The sequence below is a fragment of the Melanaphis sacchari genome, unplaced genomic scaffold, assembly GCF_002803265.2.
Source record: "Melanaphis sacchari strain LSU unplaced genomic scaffold, SCAv2.0 Contig45_pilon_pilon, whole genome shotgun sequence".
NCBI classification, from domain to species: domain Eukaryota; kingdom Metazoa; phylum Arthropoda; class Insecta; order Hemiptera; family Aphididae; genus Melanaphis; species Melanaphis sacchari.
The window spans coordinates 517,163-541,290 of record NW_020271303.1 but is presented as its reverse complement, the minus strand read 5'-3'; the positions used below and the strand labels follow the sequence as shown (position 1 = coordinate 541,290).

The 24,128-nt window shown below is 25.2% G+C and overlaps 1 protein-coding gene across 1 annotated transcript; it reads left to right on the top strand.

Annotated features, from left to right (window-relative positions):
* The first annotated feature begins 14,612 nt into the window (after positions 1–14,612).
* LOC112598150 (pre-mRNA-splicing factor ATP-dependent RNA helicase PRP16) lies at positions 14,613–22,434 on the top strand. Its single transcript, XM_025344524.1, has 18 exons — positions 14,613–14,844; positions 14,925–15,060; positions 15,132–15,295; positions 15,361–15,502; positions 16,369–16,550; positions 16,723–16,937; positions 17,022–17,771; positions 17,854–18,000; positions 18,089–18,299; positions 18,382–18,600; positions 19,755–19,914; positions 20,010–20,160; positions 20,228–20,399; positions 20,468–20,609; positions 20,671–20,831; positions 20,911–21,065; positions 21,979–22,193; positions 22,279–22,434. Exons 1-18 carry the CDS (start codon positions 14,688–14,690, stop codon positions 22,355–22,357), a joined length of 3,558 nt encoding a protein of 1,185 aa, XP_025200309.1. The 5' UTR covers positions 14,613–14,687; the 3' UTR covers positions 22,358–22,434.
* Positions 22,435–24,128: the final 1,694 nt, after the last annotated feature.

Below are 24,128 nucleotides of genomic sequence, written 5' to 3'. Positions count from 1 at the left end.
TCTAGTTTGGAAGTTTGATTATCAATTTGGGTACATTTATATTTACAAAAAAAAAAAAAAATCTACTTAAAAATTTACAAGAAAAAAGAGTGATTTTCATTTTAAAAAATGAAATTGGTATTGGCACAAGATACGAGTATACTCCTTAAATAATATACAAAATCTAAGTACTTAAAAATAAGGCTATTAAGTATAATTAAATTAATTAATTATTAAATTAAAGAATAAGGTTGAAGAATGAGCATTGTTGGTGAATCACCCTGTAAAATTAAAACAAAATAGTGTATAATATGTATAGCTGCAGTACCGAGTGAAATATCGTTGTACGCATCGACTACGACAACGGCGGAAAACCATCCTACGTACCTAATTTGTTAGCGAGTTTCTGATTCAATTTCAATAGTGTAAACTACGTGATCAGTTACATACAGAGTAGATTTTGGTGTATTCATTTTTTTGGAAATTTTAATCCCAAGCTTAACACATTTTTTACCATTTTTGACAATGTTAAAACGCCAATAGGTATAAGTTTGAACGTTTTGATGATTACAAACTTTATAAACAACAATATTAATAGTATTAGAGTACCTATATCTATTATAATATAATATAAACTATAAAGTATATATTAAAAATAAAATTTTGTCACCTCACAGTAGCTAGTTATAAACTAACAATAACAGCCTGATAAAATTTATAATAATATATTGATATATTCAAAAATTTAAAAAAATAAAATATTTTTAAATAATTTATTAAATTTATAAATTATAATTCGTGTGCATAAAACGGACAATCAATTAAATTCAAAGTCTATTATTGTTTTTACTACATAATAATATCACCAACATAGTATAGTTTAATAAAAATAGTAAACAACTATAACTTATACTTGCTAACTGCAATACGTTTTTTCTACAAGACACATGTAAGCATTTATATTTAAATGATACTCTACGGTTTTCATTCTATGTATTAAACCAATTGTATTTTTGTTTCAAAAATCTTACAAATTTTAGTAGCTCAATACATTATACTATTATAGAAACTCAAAAGTAAACGCGATTCTTCTGGCGGTTGTAATTATTTTAGTTTTGCTCTCGTTTTTCATTCCTAAAAATAAAAATAATACCGACATACTGGCTTGCTATCGTGGGATTTTTGGCAAAGCGCTCAATTTTTCTTGTTACACATAATAAGCCTATGGTACATTGGCCTAGGACTGATCTGCAAAATTTCTCAATGTTTATTTATGTTTGTTTAATCGTGTATTGATATTAATAAATTAAACAAAATATAGATGATATCAATAGCAATTGAATTCAATCTTGGAAATAATATTTGAAAATTAAGATTATTTAGCTGATCCGATCTATTAATAATCCATTTAATCAGTTTTATATAAAAAATATGATACTTAAAATATTATTTTTAAAGAACGGAACATATATATGACGTGCAATAACTGAAAATTCTTATTAGCCACCCATCCGTCCAGGATTTATGTATATTATATTTTAACGTTCGATGTAAATATTTTTAAGTAATAAAATAGAATACTAGATTTCACATTTATTACTTGCATATATAAATATAAACTATCCACTCGCTTCACATAGCAATTCAATTCTAACAACCAACATTACCGAGGGGCTAAATGATGTGAGCATCATTCTTGTCCGAAATTTACCTACGTACAACTTGTCTGTTTCGGATTACGGTCGAAAACTAAAAAGGAAACTATTAACATAACTTTATACGTATATTCGACATAGGGTAGTTCAGTAATTGTAAATTCTACCAATATATGTGCCTATATTAACTGCACAAGGTTTATCGATAACGAAAGACGGGTAGTGTGTTAATTCTATTAACGGGACCATTATTATTTACCACATTGTAGTAGTTCATGGTTATTGCAGAATTTTATATCGCCTCGATGGCTGTGTCTGGATATTACACTTTAAAATAAATATGTGTATAATTTCACAAACAAATTATTTTTGTTAATTTACTTAATTTAATAATAGTAATCATATATTAACATTCGAATCAATTTAAATAAACATACTTGGAAAGCTAATAATAGATCACACCTATTGTGGTGTTCTCTGATTTCGTCCGAATAATGCTAAATAATTTTTACTTCTTATCTAACTACAATACAATATATGGCTTCGTCAATTTTATACTTAAAATAACATTTGAAAATGATATTTAATTTTTTTTACATGACATCCTACATTTGTATTTTTTTGTTTTTAAATCTGCAAAAAAAAAACATTTTGAACAACAGGTATTCGGTATTTATTTATCAAAATATATAGAAAATTATTGTGTTTTAAAATAATTAATTAAATTTACTGTTTGTATTTGTAAGAAATTATAAGTACAAGTCTCTCAAAACACTGAAAGATACAATACTTTTTCAACTATTTTATGTTTTTTTTTTACAAACTATGAAAAAACTTTTTCCAAAAACAAGTGTTATCACGATAGTATACTATTAAATGAATCGATTTGTATAATCTGTATAGAATATATTCAAATGTAACGAACATCTATTCTGTGAAATTTACATATTTTATTAAATCTTTTTTTTTTTAATCCCATTTTACCGGTGGATTTTTTATACTTAAATACTTATTTTTCGATATCAATATATCCAATTAGAGGAATACTGTTTATCATGCTAAAACATGTCCAAATATAAATCAGTGGTATTTATGCACATACTGGACATTGACGGAGATTGCGAGTGACTTACGGTGGTTTATCCGCTCAAATAATTTCCAAGCTCCTCAAAAAACTTTGACGAAGATATTTTTTTATAGTATAAAATATCAGAACAATTTATTATAATATCTTAAAAATTATTGAAAAAAATTTACTAAGTTAAACTAATTTTCGGAATCGACAGCTTTTATCTTTATCCAACCGGCAACCTGTACAGTCACTTCATCTCAAAAATAAAAAATGCATTTTATTGAGTACCTATTCATAAAAATACGTAATATAAAAACCAACACATTTTTTCTCAAATAAAAATATTATTAAATGGAATTAATTTAATTTTACTGTTTGATACCTATGTATATTATTATTTTTTTTGTTTTTTATTGAACAATAAAAACCTGAACACAAGAATAAAAATATTTAAAATATTGAGATGTAGAGATTAGTTATGCAAATTTTTTTAAATAAAATATAATTAATGTAATATTTATTCAAAACTTTAACCTCCCTCAAAAATTAGACTAAATCTACGTATGGTACACGTTTACAAATACTGAATTAATGATGATAAACGACAAAAATACATGACGTGCGTTTGACGAACAAAGAGAAATCGCCGTGTAATCGTACCGTTTATATGTCTATGCTGTCTGTATGAATTATTAATCATATATAGTTTGTAAATCTATGTATAAATTTCCGTTATAACTGCACGTTAAACATACTTTTTAGACAACTAAACAATAATAATGTATAATGTGTCATTGTCTTGAAATAATATTTATTGTCTGAATACCTTGTTTAAGTGACACAAGTAAACATTCACTTTAAACAATATACTAATTGATTTATGACTTTTTAGTCGATTTCCATTGGCAAAATCATTTCGCTTATACACATATATATTATAAGCCAGCAACCATCTGGTAAGAAATAAACTATTCAACATTGTATGGTACTATACCTAGTACCTACTACATAGATTCCGTTTATTTTGAGCTCCGTGGAACGGATATTACATTATTGGCCATTGCTCAACACAGTAATAACCATTAAATTTGCTTAATTTTTCACAATGAATTCTTTATTATGCAAAATTATATAATGTATTAACCATAACTCATAGACCAGTAATTGATGACAATAATATAATATTGTATTCGATCTCCAGTAATTAAATAGATTTTTTTTAGTAAAATAAAATGCAATAAAAAAGTTATAGGTATTATATTATTGTTTAATAAATTGCGGACGTCAATCAAAATCTATATTTTACTTATCACGTCATAGTGCTTTACTATTTTTTAATTCACATATCTAAACATTGATTTTTAATCATTAAACCGTCATTTATGTCGCTTATAATGTAATGTTAATGTTGAAATTTAAATACAATTTATAATATTATATTATTTATCGATTCCTATCAGTTCATTCTACAGCTAAATGAACTATAATAATGGTATTAAAAACTATACACATTCATAATTGAGTATACAGGTTATAGTGAAGTATAATGAACAGGAAAATCTCGTGGGAATCACCACGATATTATTAACATTTTAATTTGCCGTTAACATATTTATTCTTGTGTAAATAATAGTCTACATGAACAATATCCAATTCTACTAATTACCTATATTTTGTAGGTTACAGATGTTAAATAGCTATATATTTCTGTTTAATGTTCGTTCAAGTATAATAGTGTGCAGTTTGTTGAATAAATGCCACCATGTGTCTGTAATATTCTGTTAATAATCTCTGTTGGTAACTAGGAATAAAGATCATTTAGTTACACGGCAACAGAATGTTTTGAACATTATAAAGGTTTTGTTATGTGAGTAGAAGAGGAATGGCAAACTCCAGCTCTAAACAAATCTAATATCACTTTACCCAGAAAGACATACAGCCCGTAACTCATTTATTATAATATCAACTATCAATAAAAAAAAACTTTTAAGTTTCATTACTAACATTTGTATATTATATGATATAGATGCACAATTTTTACACACTACCTTTAGCCACTAAACACTATTCACGATATGGTCTAAAATATCCATTTTTTTTAAATATACAATATTTACCCATACAATTATTTTAATAAAAACACGAAAACTCCACATATTCAAAATATTTTATAATATTTTTATTATGTGCAATTAAAAAGTGGGAATCGCATATTTTTTATTAGTTTATTATGCAATTTGAAGGGTGATAAGATACTGCATGTGTCATACGAACCATAAAATATAGAATTATCTATAGATTATTTTTTATTTTTAAAAACACGCATGATTTAAAATTAAAGAGTTTTAATAATAATTTCTGGCATATTTGTGATTTTGCGATTATAATAAAGAAAAAAAATGCCTTTAACAAAAACTAAGTATTAAAAATTATTAAAAACCGTAGATGTAACTTATTGGGGAAGGACTAAAAATCCCACAGGATTATTAGAAACTCACTCAGGTAATAATATTGTTAACTTTTTTTTATATATTTTAAAAAATTTCAATAAATTACCGAAATATGTATTGTTTTTTTATCGTAGTATAATTTGTAGCCAATAATTAAATTATTTATTTACCTAACTTAATATAAAAAAATATCATCAAATTTTAAACGAAAAATTATGTTTTTAGATAATATATTATTACTTCAGTTCTTAATAAAATAATAACATCATACGGGAAATTAGTATTTTCAAAAAATATAATTCCATATTCTACTTATAAACTTATCTCTTGCGAACGAATAAAATGTATGTTATTAAAGAGTTTATTGAAGGGAGGAACCTCCAAAATTGACTAAACAATTCAAATCAAATTACAATTGATGACCTGATAGCTATTGATAGATGAGGTAATGTTCATAATGAGTCAATACTTAATAGTAAAGTTAATGTATGCTCCATAATGCCTATCATTGTATATACCCTAATACTGAAATTTATTAAATCGAATACTTATATAAACATTCATAAAAATACGTACCCAATAATATAATAAAACGTCTTAATTTCAATGTATATAAAAAGATAACAGAATCACATCAAGCTCGCTCACAATGTTAACATTATAATAATAATATGTAATTTATTGTTGGTAATAAATCATAATTAGATAAAAAATTTTTTTACTCTTTTACGTGTATATATGTATATTTATATAGATATAGATATTGTATAAAAAATACACTAAAATGTATCACTATAAATTTTTTTGTTGATACATTACATTTTAGATGTTAAATTATCATTATATTAAAATGTTTAAGTAACAGAAAATGTTTAATTATATTATATTAATACAGCTATCGATTACTTTTAACAGATGTAAATTAGCTTAATTAAGTGCATTATATATTTATTATTTTTATTAAGCTTATGTACATTATACAGTATATACAAATTTATAAAAATTATTGTACTTAAATTTGTAGCTACATTGATAATAAGAATATTAACGAGAAATGTAAGAATATTTTTAACATTAAGTTCATAAAATATAGAGTCTAATAAATAATTTAAAACTAATTTAAAATGATCATGTTATTATTCAAAATAAATAAAAATAATACCAAAATAAATAAAGCAACTTATAATTCACTTAAAGATATTACATATCTTAAATATTTAATTTTTTTAAATTTTAATTCTGTGTAATAATTTAAATTATCATTTATCATTAAAAAAATTAGATAATATGATTTAAATTTGAATTATATATACTTATAAATTGTTTTTTTTACCACATCAAATGATTTTTTTGTTAAAATAATTTATTAAAACAGCTAATATAAATTATAATAACTAATAATAGACTACATAGTAACTAAACCATTCATCATTATTTCATGAACTTCCAAATCATAGTATTGATAAATTTTGATATAAAATAAAATACAATAATAATAAATTTTGATAACGCAATACAATAGTCATAGATGTAATTTTAAATTTTAATAAAATACTGTAAAGCACATTTTACTAGTAAATTTATGTATTATAAAACTAGAATTTTCATCCAATTCAAAGTTTATACATTAATATTAATAAATTTTCTTTTGAATTAGTATGATATTAATATACAGTTTAATAATATCGTTTACATGTAGTATTATTCCCGAAAATATTAAATATTAATATTCTAAAAAAAAATCTAATAAACAACGCACTACACTTATTTCATAAAAAAAACTACGTCTGAAACATTATTGTCTTTATTATTAAATTAAATATTTCTATTTTCAAGTATAGTTCATATTACGTATTATTTATTATAATATATATAGGTACTCACTCTTCACAGTATAATATAACACCACCATCTTTAGACCATTGAAATGAAAATGAAAATAAAATTGTTATGTTGAAATCCAAGTCTTCTTTCAGTCTGTGTTGCAGTATTATTCTCTATGAATCAGTCTCTTTCACTTTGCTGTCAAATTATATTTACACTTCGGCAGCAAAGCGGAAAAAGACAAACCCACAAGAATGATTTTGCCTCGATAGCGATGTCAAAAATGTTATAAATATAAGTGTAAAAAATAAACGAATGATGATTTTAAGTAAATAATTATTAGTAAAAGTTAGATCAAAAAAAAATAATGAGGAAAGTTACTCATAATTAACTCGTCTCAACATTTGTACGTTTCCTTCTACGTATATAAGTACTTGTTTATTTGCAGTGCCTACAAAAAAAATATTTAAGAGTATTATTATTCAAGTTTTTTTTACGGAATTCGAATTTTGTTTCATGGTCAGAAGCCATTAAAAGACTGTTTTTTTCACCAAAACAAAATAAAAATGTACGACGAACAAGAGAAAAAATAAAATACACGACTTAACAATTTGTTCAAAATTATACAATAGTATATATAATATTAATTATTATTATAAAATACTCTTCCACGTGTATCGGTTGTCGACGACTGCGGCGCTACGCCGTCCTTAATTATTATGTAAAAAAAAAATATTACAGTTATCGCTTGTGTTAAATCGAGATAAATGTATTATAACATCCAAGAATGAAAAAAACACATTTTTAATCCTTCACGTGGCGTTTTTATGACACGTACCTCGTCATATGTATATAAGTAGACATAAATACTGTTCATATATACTATTTAAATATAACTATATACATATACAAATGGGCTTTGACGGATTGAAATGACAGGTTGGAACGCTGCCTTTTATCACGCACACAAACATCAAAATACTCACATAGCGTTTGAATTGGTGAGGGTGAGTTCCAACAGGAGACATCAGTATATTATAAAAAAGTTGAATATATATGATATATAAATTTTTACATAAATTTAAAAATTAGATATATTAGAGCGTACTTACATTTCGTTAAAATTAAATAAAAATGTATTTATTGTTATGTGTTGCTATCATAAGTACTAATAGAAGTAGGGCTGTGGTGAGGCTTATTATACAGAGATGATATAATATTAATATTACTATTTTTTTTTTCACGGATTAGAATTTGTAGAAAAATACGTTATTTTTAGCTTATTATAGAAAATAAAAACATAAAAATTAATTAAAACAAAAATTCAGCCCTAATTCTATCTAATCATGTGTATAAATGATATGTTCATATAGAATGTGTATGCCCATGTTATGATGCTGGCTGCTTACAAAATTAAATTATTGCTGGGATTTTGAAAATATAAATAATATCAATAATAAGGTATTTGGTATCAGACAACAGAGTGAGGTATATAAACAAATATTAGTGTTTTTATGATTACAGATTCTAAAATAATTTTATTTGTATTAAACTTTTAATAATTTTCATATTCCAATTATTTTCAGATTTTTAAAAAACATTTTAAATAAAACAATGTGGGATAGCTCCATAATCTGCAATTTTAATAACAATATATTTCAACCACTCCAAATTTAAAATCCAATTATTTGTGTCTATTAATGATATATTATAACTCTTTGAACAATATATTTTATTTAAGACAAAAAATATGCATTCAATCATTGACGACTTTGAATATAACTGAACTAACTTATCTATCAACATAATTATATTGTTCAGTCTAATATGAATATATTATAAATTTATTTATTAAAAATCAAATAGAAATTAATGAACTTTTTCAAATAAATATCTTCATTCATAAGTCAAGAACTGCCAATAAAAACAGTTCAAAGAATATGTAAAAAATACGTAGATAATAAAAACGTTATCAAAATTAGCTAATCAATATAATTTAAAAAAATCACTCCCTGCGATTGTAGATTATAAAATGTATAACTTGTAATAAGATGAAATATTTTTTAATCTTATAAATATTTAACATCTGCGAAAGCGTAGAAATATTTTTATTATTTGTGTAATTTAGTAACTATGTGCATACATATTTAATTTTATAAAAAAATCAAACAAATTTGAACCATACCAACTACTGAGAGTTTTCAGTCCTTTATGAGGAGGAAATTTGTTTTCCGTATTTACTTTACTGTAAAACCTATATCATATTTCAATTCGAACGCTATGTATGTTTATCCTAGTTTTAAAACTTGTAAATGAACTTACATATACTTATATATATATATGTTTTTACCTGCTGTTTCTTGTAGGAACTCACCATCTCATTTTATAATACACCACAATGTGCAAGAACATTTTTACACAATATTAAATATTATATTCTCGGATAGGCCTGTACACTGTAAGTATGCAAAGTCGGGATTGTGTAAGTCTTCGTGTGTCGTGATCTCACGCGCGACAATAACGACAGGAGTTCGAATTAAAGGAAAAAAAATTACAAAATGTCGAAAAATAAGTCGATGCGTGCGGACGGCTGAACAAACGAGCGTGCCTCCTTTATGTCTTGCAGCGAACAACGGGACGACCGACGTGAGAATGCGACGGGGGAAAAAACGCGGTCGGAAAAACTAAAATTAATACCGATGAACAAAAATTTCTACACATACACACACACACACACACAAACGCACATTTATACATATTCTCATACATAATACTAATATACACACTCACGCGCTCATTTGCTATACGAATAATTTTCGTAAGTACTATGACGCACAGACGTCTGCACAAACTGTATACGTGCGCGACCACGTATATCTCGTTCTGGTTTTTTTTTCGTATTTATTTTGATTTTTTTTACATTTCAAGTCATGCTCTGCGTTTTGCCTCCCCGAGACATTTTTAAACGTTTTATTTTGGTCAAACGCGGCGAGGGGGCGATTCTGGACCGACGTCAAGGTCGCAGCGAATATTGTTCTAACACACATTATAAAAAAATATTTATATACGCACACATTTTTATAAATATATATTTCCCGAAAACGATTTCATAGGCCAAAACAACACGTATTATGGAACAGCTGCCAGTGCCTGCTTATAGTATGACATTCAGGGCACCACCATATTCATTATATATCATTTAGATTATCACGCATTATTGAATATAAATAAATTATCGTATATCAATAAAACCTACAATAAACAGATAAAAATAAAAACAATATTCTTCTACAGTTAAGTCCTGTAATATACTACTCGACCTCTTACTAATGTCCCATTCAGAAACTTTTATAAAGCTCGAGTCCCGGAAATTAAGAAAACTATACACACTCTCAACTGAGATTCACTGAAAACACGATATGCGATATAGTAATAGATACCAAGTGGCATCTAAAACTGATGAGGTAAATTCGTTTCCGTTATTTTTTAATAGAGTCTTGCAATATTTCAACTTCGGAAAAAATCGAGCAAATTCTCGCAATTATCTTAAACTACACGACACGATTTACATTCTACAATGCCTGTGATAGCTTGCGTTATTTAAAAAAATCATTGATGATATAATTTTTTTAACGTGCTTATTTTAAATGTATAATCTTAGATTTTCAGTGCATATAAATGCATAAATTTGAACTTTTTAAGGCATATTTCTATGCATATTTTGCCAATTTTTAGTGTATAAGTGCATGCTTATATAGGCTTTTTTTAGGACATAAACTTCCGAGCCTTTATTATCATTTATCATCTATATCATACATTTAGCGGTTGAACTATATATTATTGTATATTTTATCGGTTACACCGTACATTTTTGGCTGTATACACACCGCTTATTATAGCTAGTTCGACGACGACCTAAATTCTATATTTTATGTACAAGATTAAAAAAATTATAGTGCGTTATGGTTTCAAGAATCATCATAAATATATCGTCCACCAACTTATAACCGACTAAACTTTAGACTAAACCAGCGTAAGCATGTAACATTAAGTATGTATGTATGTAATATACGAGTAACATCATACTTGTCACGATAACAATGTTCTCTGTTTCATGATTTTAATTTTTAACATATTATAATGCGTTATTTAAGCTTACGCGCAGCTACACAACAGCAGTCATCTAAATATACCATGTAGTATTAAATTTTCACAAAATACTTTCGATGGTGTAAATAATACAGAGTGATACTTTTAACTGAGTTTTAATACCATCCAATCTGTATTTATTTTCCAGTTTTTAAATAAATATAATTTAAACCAACAAGTATTTAATAACTTCAATAACTAATCTATATGTTAATAATTTTTTCAAATGTTTTAAGCTTTTTTTAAACAACAATTTATATTTTTAAATTTTTTATTCTAAAACTATAGAGTTTATAACATTTTCAATGTATAAATAGATTTTTATTTATAAGCATTTAAATATTAGTTAAGCGGACAAGCAGAGTAGTCCTAAACTTGCCAATTTCTGGATATCTCTACGCTGCTACTTCACATTACCATTTAACCATTATATAGTAATTAAGTGAATAGGTTTTAAGTATATGTTTGTGTCATAATTAATGTAATATTTAAACATTTATGATTTGCAAATTTTTAACAAATGTATAAATTTGGTTTTATAGAAAACAATTGCGTAAAGTTTCTATTTAAGTAAAATTCAAAAGAATATGTTACTTATTTATTATTGTTACGTTATAGACAATATTTCAACATACTTATAACCTACACTAAGTATAATTTTACTGAAAAATAGGTTTTTAGCTTTTATGATTTTTATGTTATGCTATAAGGTTTGACTGTATAATCTTTTAAACAAATTTTTAATATAGTTAAAAGAATTAAGTTCTCAGTTTCTTAAAGTATATTAATAAATCTTTATAAAACATTATAAAAAAATATATATAGTTGGATCTATCCCAAATAATATGAAAATAATGTCAGTTTTTAAGTCACATTTTACAGATCTTAGAAAAATCTCTGATATAATACAAGAATAAGAACACAATATTTTATTGCACCTAAACTTAACCTTTCCTAATACATTTTAAAGTGTTATTGTTTATTTTTCTGTATCCTGTATGACGTTTGACATTTTGCCAGTGTGGTAAACTGAGATAATATTCCGATTTTTATCTTAAATTATGCATTCACTAAATTTAGATTTTTATCAATTTGATGCATATAAAACCGTGATGAGCATGTTTAGTGAATCTACCTGTTTACATCATGTCCTCTCAATTAATTAGTATAGTAAGACTTCCTACTTTCTACTTCTGCCAGTTTCTATAGTGCCACTAACCATACAACTATAACGTACAGTCTATTACAAAGACTAGGTTTTCGATTTGTAAATTGTAATTTTTAATTAAAAGTGTAATATAATTGAAATATAATATCATGAAATAATAAATAATTACAATAAATATAATACATATTGAAACTCTGTGATTTTATAAGCGTATATCTAAATTATATATGCGTATCACTAAAATGATATAAGATCACGATAAGTGACAAGGCGTCATAAATACGCATAGTCATTTTGTTTTTACCCGGTTTTATGAAGTATAGAATGCGTGAAACTTCACGAAAAATTAATTTTTGTTACTAGGAATCATCACTCTACGAGTAGCTTTTACAATAAGCTTAGCTACATATTTTTTTGGCGTTTTGTAATTGTGCAAATAAAAATCAATTACAACAAGCTTTTTTACCACTTGATCAATTATTATGATCGTCAAATAACTTTTGAGTAAAATTACAAGTTATAAATTATTTAATTATTTTAAAAGTATGTCAGCCAATATATAGGATATTTTACAATATTATACATTTATATATTGGTATTACTAATTGTTTTTTCTATTAATAATAGAAAAATTAATTGATTAAATATAATATTACCTATTAGTTATTATGTATAATCAATGGTAACACCTACAATAGGTATACATTTAACTAATTTCAATAAAAATGAATTGTGTATTTTATAATAACATATTACTATATTAGATAAATAGGTAAAAATCTAATAATTATTATAATACTTGATACTTTTAGCTGATCCTACACATCGTTGCTCGTGATACTCGTAAATTAAGTAGGCAATACCAATGCGTTTATACCCAGTCTTAAACACCATTACCTAAATGTAAGCAACGCATTTTATTAACACAGTCATTTAATTGATCCCGATTATTGAATGCAAAATAATTCATCACAATAAAAACGTATAAAAACAATATTTATCGCAACTTACAATAGTATAGAATTTTAATATCAAAAAATATACCAACATAGCCACATAGCTAGGTAATTACCTAATAAAAAAAATAAATTATAATTTATAAGAATGAATAATAATGAATAGGTACTTACAATCAAAATAACATACATAATAAACGAAATTAAACCTCAAGTACATACAAAACATTAAAGTAATTAAAACTACTAATAACTAATAATACTATCTATTCATAGTAATAGGAGCAGTAATTGTTCTATTGTATAATAATTTATTACACAAAAGAAAATCAATTTAAGTATCTACACTTACTACCTCATTACAAACGTCATCAATTTTTCGCAAATATTTTTTTTATGTATGTCATATAGGTACCTAATTATTAGAGCACGGATTTTTATGCACCTAAAAGTATCGAAATATGCCATATAATATGCAGTAAAAATCATAAATATATGAAATTATGAAACAAATATGCAAGAAATTTTTTTTTTTATTTACCTATATCAAATTCACAAATTAAACAACTTACAATAATTAATTACTTAAATATACTAAGTATATAAAAAATGTTCGCTTTAATATGCAAAATATTTCGAATTTTGTAAAAATATGTGTAAATAAACAAATAAAATTTCACCATTAGATTCAAATTGTTATTATTCGTGAAGATAGCTGAGAAAAATCCAAAAAATTGAAAAGGAAAAAAATATGCGATTGCATAGAAATCCGCGCTCTACTAATTATTACCTATTTTTATGCAATATGATTAAATTATATTTTTACGATTTTTTTAGCTCATACTTTCTTAAATGATAGAATAATATAGTGAAATAATCTACCATTTGTGTATTATGTTTGATGTTATATTTATTTTCAAAGCATTAAACATTTTTAATAAAATTTATGAAAAAAAAATACTAAAACAATTGAACATTTTTACTATTTATAAAGTAAGTTTACTAGCTTAAAATCTATCTATATATTGTAAAAATAAAAAATGTTAATTTAAATAATAGACAATAGTGGAATGTTTTAAGTTTCTACAATTCATATTTTTAAATAATAGCTAATAGCAAAATAACAATTTTTTACTTTTAGCTCTCTTCTCCTCAAATATTAAAAAAATACTAAAATTAATTTCCATCAGATTAATTTTTTTTATTTTTTTAAATATCTATTGGAACAAATGTAAATACGAAGAATAGTACAATTTGTAAATTATTGTTATTAGAACAAGTTGACTTTAGAAAAAAAGTAATAACCCCCAAAAAACTTGTGTTGATTGATAAACAGTAAAATATGTGATAATGGTTACATTGCAACTTCGTTTCTTTACGTTGATGTTTTAAAATTTAAATTTAAAAAAATAGTACGATAAATGCAATTAAAAAATGTCTGATGATGAAGACGGTGTACATAAGTTGTCTGGCTACAATCACACTGAAGGTGGTTTAATTATTAAAAAAAAGCCAAAACCTGCTGAACAGTTTGAGTTTAAAATACCCGACGTGCCTAAAGGTTCGTTGCTTGGATTGGACAAATTGGCTGGTAAGTAATCTATTACAGTATAACATTAAAAATTATATTCCCAAAACCTTTCACTATAAAATATGTTTAACAATTTTTAGCTCAAAAACGGTTAGAACGAGAATTAGAGAAAACCAAGAAATCGACGTTACATTCCTTTACAGATAATGACGATGAAGGACAAGATATTGAAGAGACACATTTAAAAGACAATCTTGAACATAAAAACAAAAACCGGTAAGATTTTATGACTTAACAATTAGTTATGTGGTAAATATTAATATCATGTTTTAATTTTTAATGTATAGTCATTATCGATCAGCCCACGAAGAAACTCCAACATATACTGGAGGGTTATCAAAACAAGCAATAGAAAAACAGGAAAGATTAAAAAAATCATATAACCGGGGTGTACATTATTCAACTTCAGATTCTAAAGATAAGCGAAATCGTTATCGTGAGAGGAGGAGCAGTAAGTACTTAATAATTATTAAATAAAAATGTTGAAAGTTAAATTATAATTTACTTTTTTTGTAGGTGATAAAAGTGACAAATGGAATCGTCGAAATGAACCTTATAGAAAACACGAAAGAAGTGGTAATCGTGATCACAGATCCAGTTATAGAAGTAGAGATGAACCTTTAACTCCTAATGTCAGACTTCGAGATACACCATCAAGGTGAGCTATATTACAGTGTTTATAGTTAATTTTTCTGAAACTGAATTATTTCTTATAACATTCATATTAATAAAATTGTATAATATGTATTTTAAATGTGTTTACAAACTAATTACTAATAATAGGTTAAATGGATATGTTTAAATAAATTATATCATATTTTGTTATCTATATTGACTTTTTTGATATTTTAATTTTAAAAAAAATTATGAGTATTTTAAAATACTTGTTTAAAAACTAATTTAACAGAAATACCCTACATGGTGTTTTTAAACAATATTCTTGCCCTTAAATTTGATAATGGGTAGATTCCCTAAAATATTAAAAATAATAAAGTTATAAAATGAATTATTCTAAATATAAAATTAGTTGTTCTATGTTATCTATGTTAGTAAGATGAACTTAACACAATATCACGTCATGCTGGTATGACTTTAAATCATATCTATAAAATTTAATAAGCTGATTTTAATATAAAATCTATTGACATTTTTTGAGCTACTTAACTATAAATATGACAAATATTAGAATAGTATATATATATATATATATATATTTTTTAAACAATATGTATGAAAAAATATTGTTTTAAATAATTTTATTTTAAAAGTGATGGTTAATGGTAGAGGAATAGTAAAATTTTTACCATAAATATCATAAGAATTAAATGTTTGTCACTGTTTAAGAAAATCTGTAAACAATAACTCTATTAATTAATTTTAAAATGTATTTTTTTTAAATTTCTATTACATACATACAAATTGCTTTCATTTATAATTAATAATGTTTGTATATGTTTTTAAGAATAAACCCAAATGTTTTTTTTTTTACAAAATGACAAAAATATTAATTATCATATTTTTCAGAACTACTTGGGATGAAGATGATCATAATATGTCTTCTTATAAATCATCTACATGGGATATGCCAACACCAAAATCTAGTATTGATGATGACCCAACTAGAACACCTAGATTTACTCCAGCTTATAAGTATAACAAGTGGGATAGTAATCGTGCTTCAGGAGCTACACCAAAACCAGGAAAAGGTAAAATTCAAATGATTAGATATTCTTGATAAAATTGATAATAAATAAATTACCTATTGAATATTTAGAGTTTGATAGTATTATTATCATTATTATTTTTTTTTTTTTATATTATTTGATGAATGAAGAAATATGAAATTATAATAGACTAGTAAATTATATTTCATTGCAGAAAATGATCTATTATGGGAAAGTGAAACTGATCGTGATGAATGGGAAGAAGCTCAAAACCGTTTAGATAGGCAATGGTATAATTTAGATGAAGGAGTTGATGAAACTAACAATCCATTTAGTGATGTCAGTGAATCGTACGCAAAAAAAAAAGAACAACAATTAGCTCAAAGTAAAAAAAAACGTATGTCTGCACAACAAAGGCAAATTAATAAAGTATGTGGAATACTATTTATTAATAAATAATTTTAATTATCTAATGCTATTAATTTATTAATACTTGAATTTAATAAATTTTAGGACAATGAATTGTGGGAACGTAATCGTATGTTGACCAGTGGTGTTGTCGTATCTGTTGACATAGACGAAGACTTTGATGAAGACAATGAAGCCAGAGTTCATCTATTGGTACATAATATCGTACCTCCATTTTTGGACGGCCGTATTGTGTTTACAAAACAACCTGAGCCTGTTATTCCAGTTAAAGATCCAACTTCTGACATAGCAATTGTTGCCAGAAAAGGTTCAATGTTGGTACGAACCTTTAGGGAACAAAAAGAACGAAAACGAGCCCAAAAGAAACATTGGGAAGTAGCAGGCACTGCTATAGGAAACATAATGGGAGTAAAAAAAAAAGAAGACGATAAAGATGAACGAATCAATGAAGAAGGAGAAACTGATTATAAAACTGACCAACAATTTGCTGAACATATTAAAAACACACCAGAAGCTAGTAGTGATTTTGCTAGAAAAAATACTTATGCACAGCAGAGACAATATTTGCCAGTGTTTGCAGCCAGACAAGAGCTGTTAAATATCATTAGAGAGAATAACATTGTGATTGTTATTGGTGAAACAGGTAGTGGTAAGACTACTCAACTTACACAATACCTCCATGAAGAAGGATACAGCAAATTTGGCATGATTGGCTGTACACAGCCGAGAAGAGTTGCTGCTATGTCGGTGGCCAAACGTGTTTCAGATGAAATGAACACCAAACTTGGTGATGAAGTAGGATACGCTATTCGTTTTGAAGATTGTACTTCTGAGGTAATTTAAATTAAAATATTTAAAATTGATAACTCAACACATTTTAGCTTCTTAAATATCTAATTATTTTATTTTTTGTTAGAAAACCGTAATTAAATATATGACTGATGGTATTTTACTTCGAGAATCATTAAGAGATCCAGACTTAGACAATTATAGTGCTGTTATCATGGATGAAGCTCACGAACGATCATTAAATACTGATGTTCTTTTTGGTCTCCTAAGAGAAGTAATTATTAAAATTTAAATCAATTTAAATATTTTAAAACTCGTACAGATAGACTTTAATAAATCAATACAAATTTAAAACTTTCTAGGTGGTTACTAGACGTACAGATCTCAAATTGATTGTTACATCAGCTACAATGGACGCTTCTAAATTTTCTTTGTTTTTTGGTAATGTACCAACATTTAACATTGCTGGTAGGACTTTCCCAGTTGAAGTTATGTTCAGTAAAAATCCTTGTGAAGACTACGTTGAAGCTGCTGTAAAACAAGCATTGCAAATACATTTACAACCTCATGAAGGTAAGTTTAATTGTATTAGATTTCTTTCATTAGTTTTAAGTTATGTCGCTGTCAATACTTAATCATTGTTATAATTAATTAGGTGATATATTAATATTCATGCCTGGTCAAGAGGATATTGAAGTAACATGCGAAACATTAGCTGAGAGATTAAACGAAATAGCTGATGCTCCACAATTATTAGTGCTCCCAATTTATTCACAATTGCCTTCAGATTTACAAGCTAAAATATTTCAAAAGTCTAGTGATGGATTACGAAAATGTGTTGTAGCTACAAATATTGCAGAAACATCATTGACGGGTAAAATTAAATTTTTATTAACTTGTAAAATTAGCGTTTATTGAAACATATAATGTATAAGTTTATTTTAATTCATGAATATATAAATAAAATTTACAAAACTATTAAGTTAAAAACTTTTTAAAGATGGTTCATTCAAAAACTTTGCTTAGGATTCATAGAGTTTTATAGTCAATACTATTAGTAATAACATAACAAAAAAAATTTAAAAATATGAAGTTTTTAAGAATAAAACATTTATTTTATACTATATATTATAAATACATACAAAGATTGGTTTAATCTTACTAAAAATTAAAGTTTGGTATTTATTGCACTAAAAATTCTAAAATGAGCATGTCAATATTCTAATAAAATCATCAGAATAAATTATTTTTATTTGAAAACCCATAAAACGTTTAAAAATATTAAGATGTCAAAAATTATTTATAATACTTATGAATTAATAGTTGTCGAACATAATATAATTCAGATATGTATTGTTTAATTGCAAATTTATTGAAAATACACCGATTTTCTTTATAAGTATGTATACAGTAGAAACCGTTTATAATGACATTCAAGGGACTAGTCAAAATTGGTCATAATAACCGATTGTTATTATAACCAAAATTACAAAAATTAAATTGAAAACTCTTTTATATACATGCAATGAACAAAATATTTTATTACAATAACATTTTTAATGTGTTATTATATTATATTTATGTATATAAATCGTAAATTTAATTTATATAGAAGAAAAATAATAATACAATTTTTTAACATTTAATTTTTATGTATTTATCAAATAGCCTATATACGTTATCGATATACAATATACGTTATTCTATGTATATATATATAGGTTTTCTTACTTTTCACTGTTAAAATATTTCATGATTTTGACTTTCAGATTCTGTTATAAGACCTTCGATTAAATTAATAAAGTCATTATAGATAAAACCTTTTTCCAATAAAATCAAAAATAACCGTCATAACATTTGTATAGTCATTATACAGATGTCATTTTAATCAATACAAATTAGTACTTACAATCTAAGGTCATTACATCTGGTATGTCATTACAACCGGTGTCATTATAAACAGTTTCTACTGTGTTTATTTAAATTTATATTAAGATAATATATTTTATTTTTTTTATCTTTTTACAGTCGATGGAATTAAATTTGTTGTTGATACTGGTTATTGTAAAATGAAAGTTTATAACCCTAGAATTGGTATGGATGCATTACAAATTTATCCCATCAGTCAGGCAAATGCTAATCAAAGAAGTGGTAGAGCCGGTCGTACAGGTCCTGGACAATGTTTCCGGTACAGAAAGATTTTTGAATTTATCAACTTAAAATGATTGAATATAAATTGTAAAATATTTTTGTTTAAAAAAAAAATTGTATTTAAATTTTAAGGTTATACACAGAAAGGCAATATAAAGATGATTTACTTATGGGTACAGTTCCTGAAATCCAAAGAACCAATTTAGCTAACACTGTATTATTACTGAAATCATTAGGAGTTCAAGACTTGCTTCAGTTTCATTTTATGGATCCCCCTCCACAAGTAATATTATTTTAAAATATTTAAAAAATTAATGTGATTATCACTAATTCAACATTATATTTTTTAGGATAACATTTTAAATTCTTTATATCAATTGTGGGTACTTGGAGCCTTAGATAATACAGGAGAATTGACATCTCTTGGACGTCAAATGGCTGAATTTCCTCTAGATCCTCCTCAGTGTAAGATGTTAATAGTATCATCATTGATGAAATGCACTGCTGATGTACTAATCATTGGTAATAATTAATTGTTATTAAGTCTTTTAAAACAGTCATTTATTATGTAATTAATTATATTTTTATAGTTTCCATGTTATCTGTGCCTTCAATTTTCTATCGGCCAAAGGGTCGAGAAGAAGATTCTGATAATGTTAGAGAAAAATTCCAAGTTCCAGAATCTGACCATTTAACTATGCTGAACGTTTATAACCAATGGAAACAGAATAGGTTTTTTATTTTAATTATTTATCAAACTATAGAAAATTTATAATAAAATATGTTTTTACAGTTATTCAGCATCATGGTGTAATGAACATTTTATTCACATTAAAGCTATGCGTAAAGTTCGTGAAGTAAGACAACAGCTTAAAGATATTATGGTTCAACAAAAAATAGAAATTATATCCTGTGGTACAGATTGGGACATTATTCGCAAATGTATATGTTCAGGTAAGTAGTTCAAAATTATGTTTTTTATTTTTATAAATAGTACATAATATTAATTTTGTACAATTCATTGATTTTTTAGCTTACTTCCACCAAGCAGCAAGATTAAAAGGAATTGGTGAATATGTAAATTGCCGTACAGGTATGCCTTGTCATTTGCATCCCACATCAGCTCTTTTTGGCATGGGTTTTACTCCTGACTATGTTGTATATCATGAACTTATAATGACTTCAAAGGTAAATATATAGTTTCTTTGTACATAAATATTATATTCTATGGAACCTAGTTATATATTTAAACGTCAATCTAATATTTATGGATATAATAAATTAAATACACACTCGTTTCAAGTCTTATAACATTAGTTCTATTCTAAATTCTGTATAGTAGGTAGATATCTATCTAAATCTATTAAAATTTTATTTAGATAAAAATGAATATTTTATAAATTTAAGTCAAGTAACCACCTCTTCTTTATTTGAATTTCATACCTTTCAAAACTTTACTTAACCAGTCAATTATTGTGAAATGTTCACATTTAATCATGTTTAAGCAATACTAAGTAGTATTTTACGTATTTTGTCCGAAACTATTAATAATTTAAATCAGCATACTATTCAATAAAATTTAATTAAATGAAATAATTTTATAAATTTTATAGCTTTCTATCAAAAGTCAAGCCAGTTTCAAAGAACTAAGTGACTTTTACTGTTATTCTATTTTATTTTTTCTTAGTTGTTACTGTGAAGTGTGGTTGTTTTATAAGCAAATAAAAATATAATGTCGTGGATTGTATAATAAAGAGATTTAGAATATTTTCATTGGGCGATGACCCTGATTTTTATATTTAAAATTAAGAACAAGTTATTCTAAAACAGATAAAAAAATATTACTTTTATAATCTAAAATTATGATCTCTGGTTTATCATAGCTATATACATTTGCAAAATTACAAGAAACAACTTAATAAACATTAGTAACAGTTAAATAGAAAACATAAGGCTACAAACAGGTGTAACTATTGGTTTTTTACTTGGTTTTTACGATTAATAATAAAATATTTTTATTTGAATATATATGTAAATTGAATTTTATTCATAGTTTAATTATCTAATTAACTAAAGCACTCTATCAATTTGTATACTATAGGAATACATGCAAACTGTAACTGCTGTAGATGGACATTGGTTGGCTGAATTGGGTCCTATGTTCTTTACTGTAAAGGAAACTGGAAAATCAGGTTCAGCAAAACGACAAACTATGGAAACATTACAAGAAATGGAAGGTTCTATGAGAATAGCACAAGAGGAAATGAAAGCAAGAAAGCTAGAAGAAGAGCGTAAACAATTGGCCAGCATCAGAAAGTAAATATATCATATATAGAAAATGGTTTCATTAATAAATTTAAAAATTTGAAAAATTTACTTAAAAATTTTCTGATTTTTATAGAGTGGAAATCATTACTCCGGGTAAATGGGAACCTGGTACCCCAACACTTCGTCGCAAGCAAGGAAATCTGGGGTTATAGCTGTCTTTTTTTTTTTTGTACTCATTAACACTATTGTTTTTTGTAAATCGATTATTGTAGAAATTTAATTGAACAATACTAAAAATATGTGTTTTATATACATATATATATATTATGGCCAAAAACAAAAATATATGCCCACGTATTAAATATATATGATGTGAAATGGTACATATAGTTGTTTATTATTATTTTATTTACGCAATATGTATAATATATACATTTATCTGAAAAAAAATATATCTATATAATTTAATATATTATTTACATCATTTTAAAATAAGCTGCTATACAATTACATATGTAATTAACCTAGATTTAAAGTCTTGACTTTTCACACATGTTCATTGCAAAAATCTAAAATTAATAAATGATAGGTGGAGATAATAAATAATATTTTATTTGTTGTCAATTACAATTTTTAATAATTTTGTGCATTGAATTAAAGTTTATGGAAAGAACAAAGAATATGTGCTGAGTGCAATTAAAGTCTGATTTTTACTTCTTTCTATACTTAAATAAGCTATAAAATAAAATATTAAAAGTCTGTTAATACTAACAAAATTCATTAATTTAAAATAAAACACACATTAATTGAATGCAAGGTCATAATATAGTATGGACCCATTTTCATTGTCTTTAGCTTACATACATACAACATAGGATATTAATTATGTTCCAATCTTTTGTTGTTAATTTTTATATAAAGGTGTGTAAACTTACTATCAAATTTAAAGACAAGAACAATTCATGTGTTAATACGACTGTTTTCTTACAATATTCCAATTTTAAGATTTCAATACTGTACATGCTCATAACTTGCTTAAAAATGTACATTAAATTGATGCATTTTATAAAATCAAAAACATGTATTTTGTAACTGCCACCTGATAAGCGCATGTACCTATAATATAATATTACACAAAAATATATGTAGTTATAATTATTAGACATTTTACTTAAGTCATTAAAAACAAATTGTTTCTGACACTAGTAAGGATTTTCAACATGACTTGGTACTCTAGGTACCTAGTGTACTACTCATTACAATTTAACTGACCAAATTTTTAATAAAAACTGGTGTTTGTAAAGTATAATCCAGGGATATTCTGTTAATTTTTACATTTTTTAAAAACTTGTAATGATATGGGGAAAAAGCTAAAAAAAAAATTACTAAAAATAAAGTGTTTATACAACAACTAATTTTTAAATTGAAATCAAAGAAATCACTCAGATAAACATAGACATGTACTGTACAAATTATTTTACACATTTGTCCCAAATTCTTAATTACTATTCATTTATAATACATTTTTTAACCATTCACTTCATAACTAATTTTCAATCATAAACAACAAATAGCAAGATATGTTTATTTAATACAATTATTATATTGTCAATCTACCTAAGTCGGAAAAATGGAAAGAAAAATAAAGACTTTGTAAAAACATCCATTGACGTAATTTACATAATATGGACAAAGAACTATTTAAACCGCTATTTATAGTTTACATGTAATATATAAAACATATTCGGACCGCAATGTAAACAAAATGTATAAAATATACCCAGACTACAATTTACATAAATCTTTAAAAATTGATGTAATGTACAGCTTTACAAATTACAATGACTAATAAAAACGAGTATTAAATGATTAAAAATACATAAGTATAAATTATAAGTTATGCTTAAATTGTTTTCACAAGCTTCAAATAAAGACCAAGCCGTGGTTTGAAAACCAGTGCTATGAAATATGAGTATTGAGTAA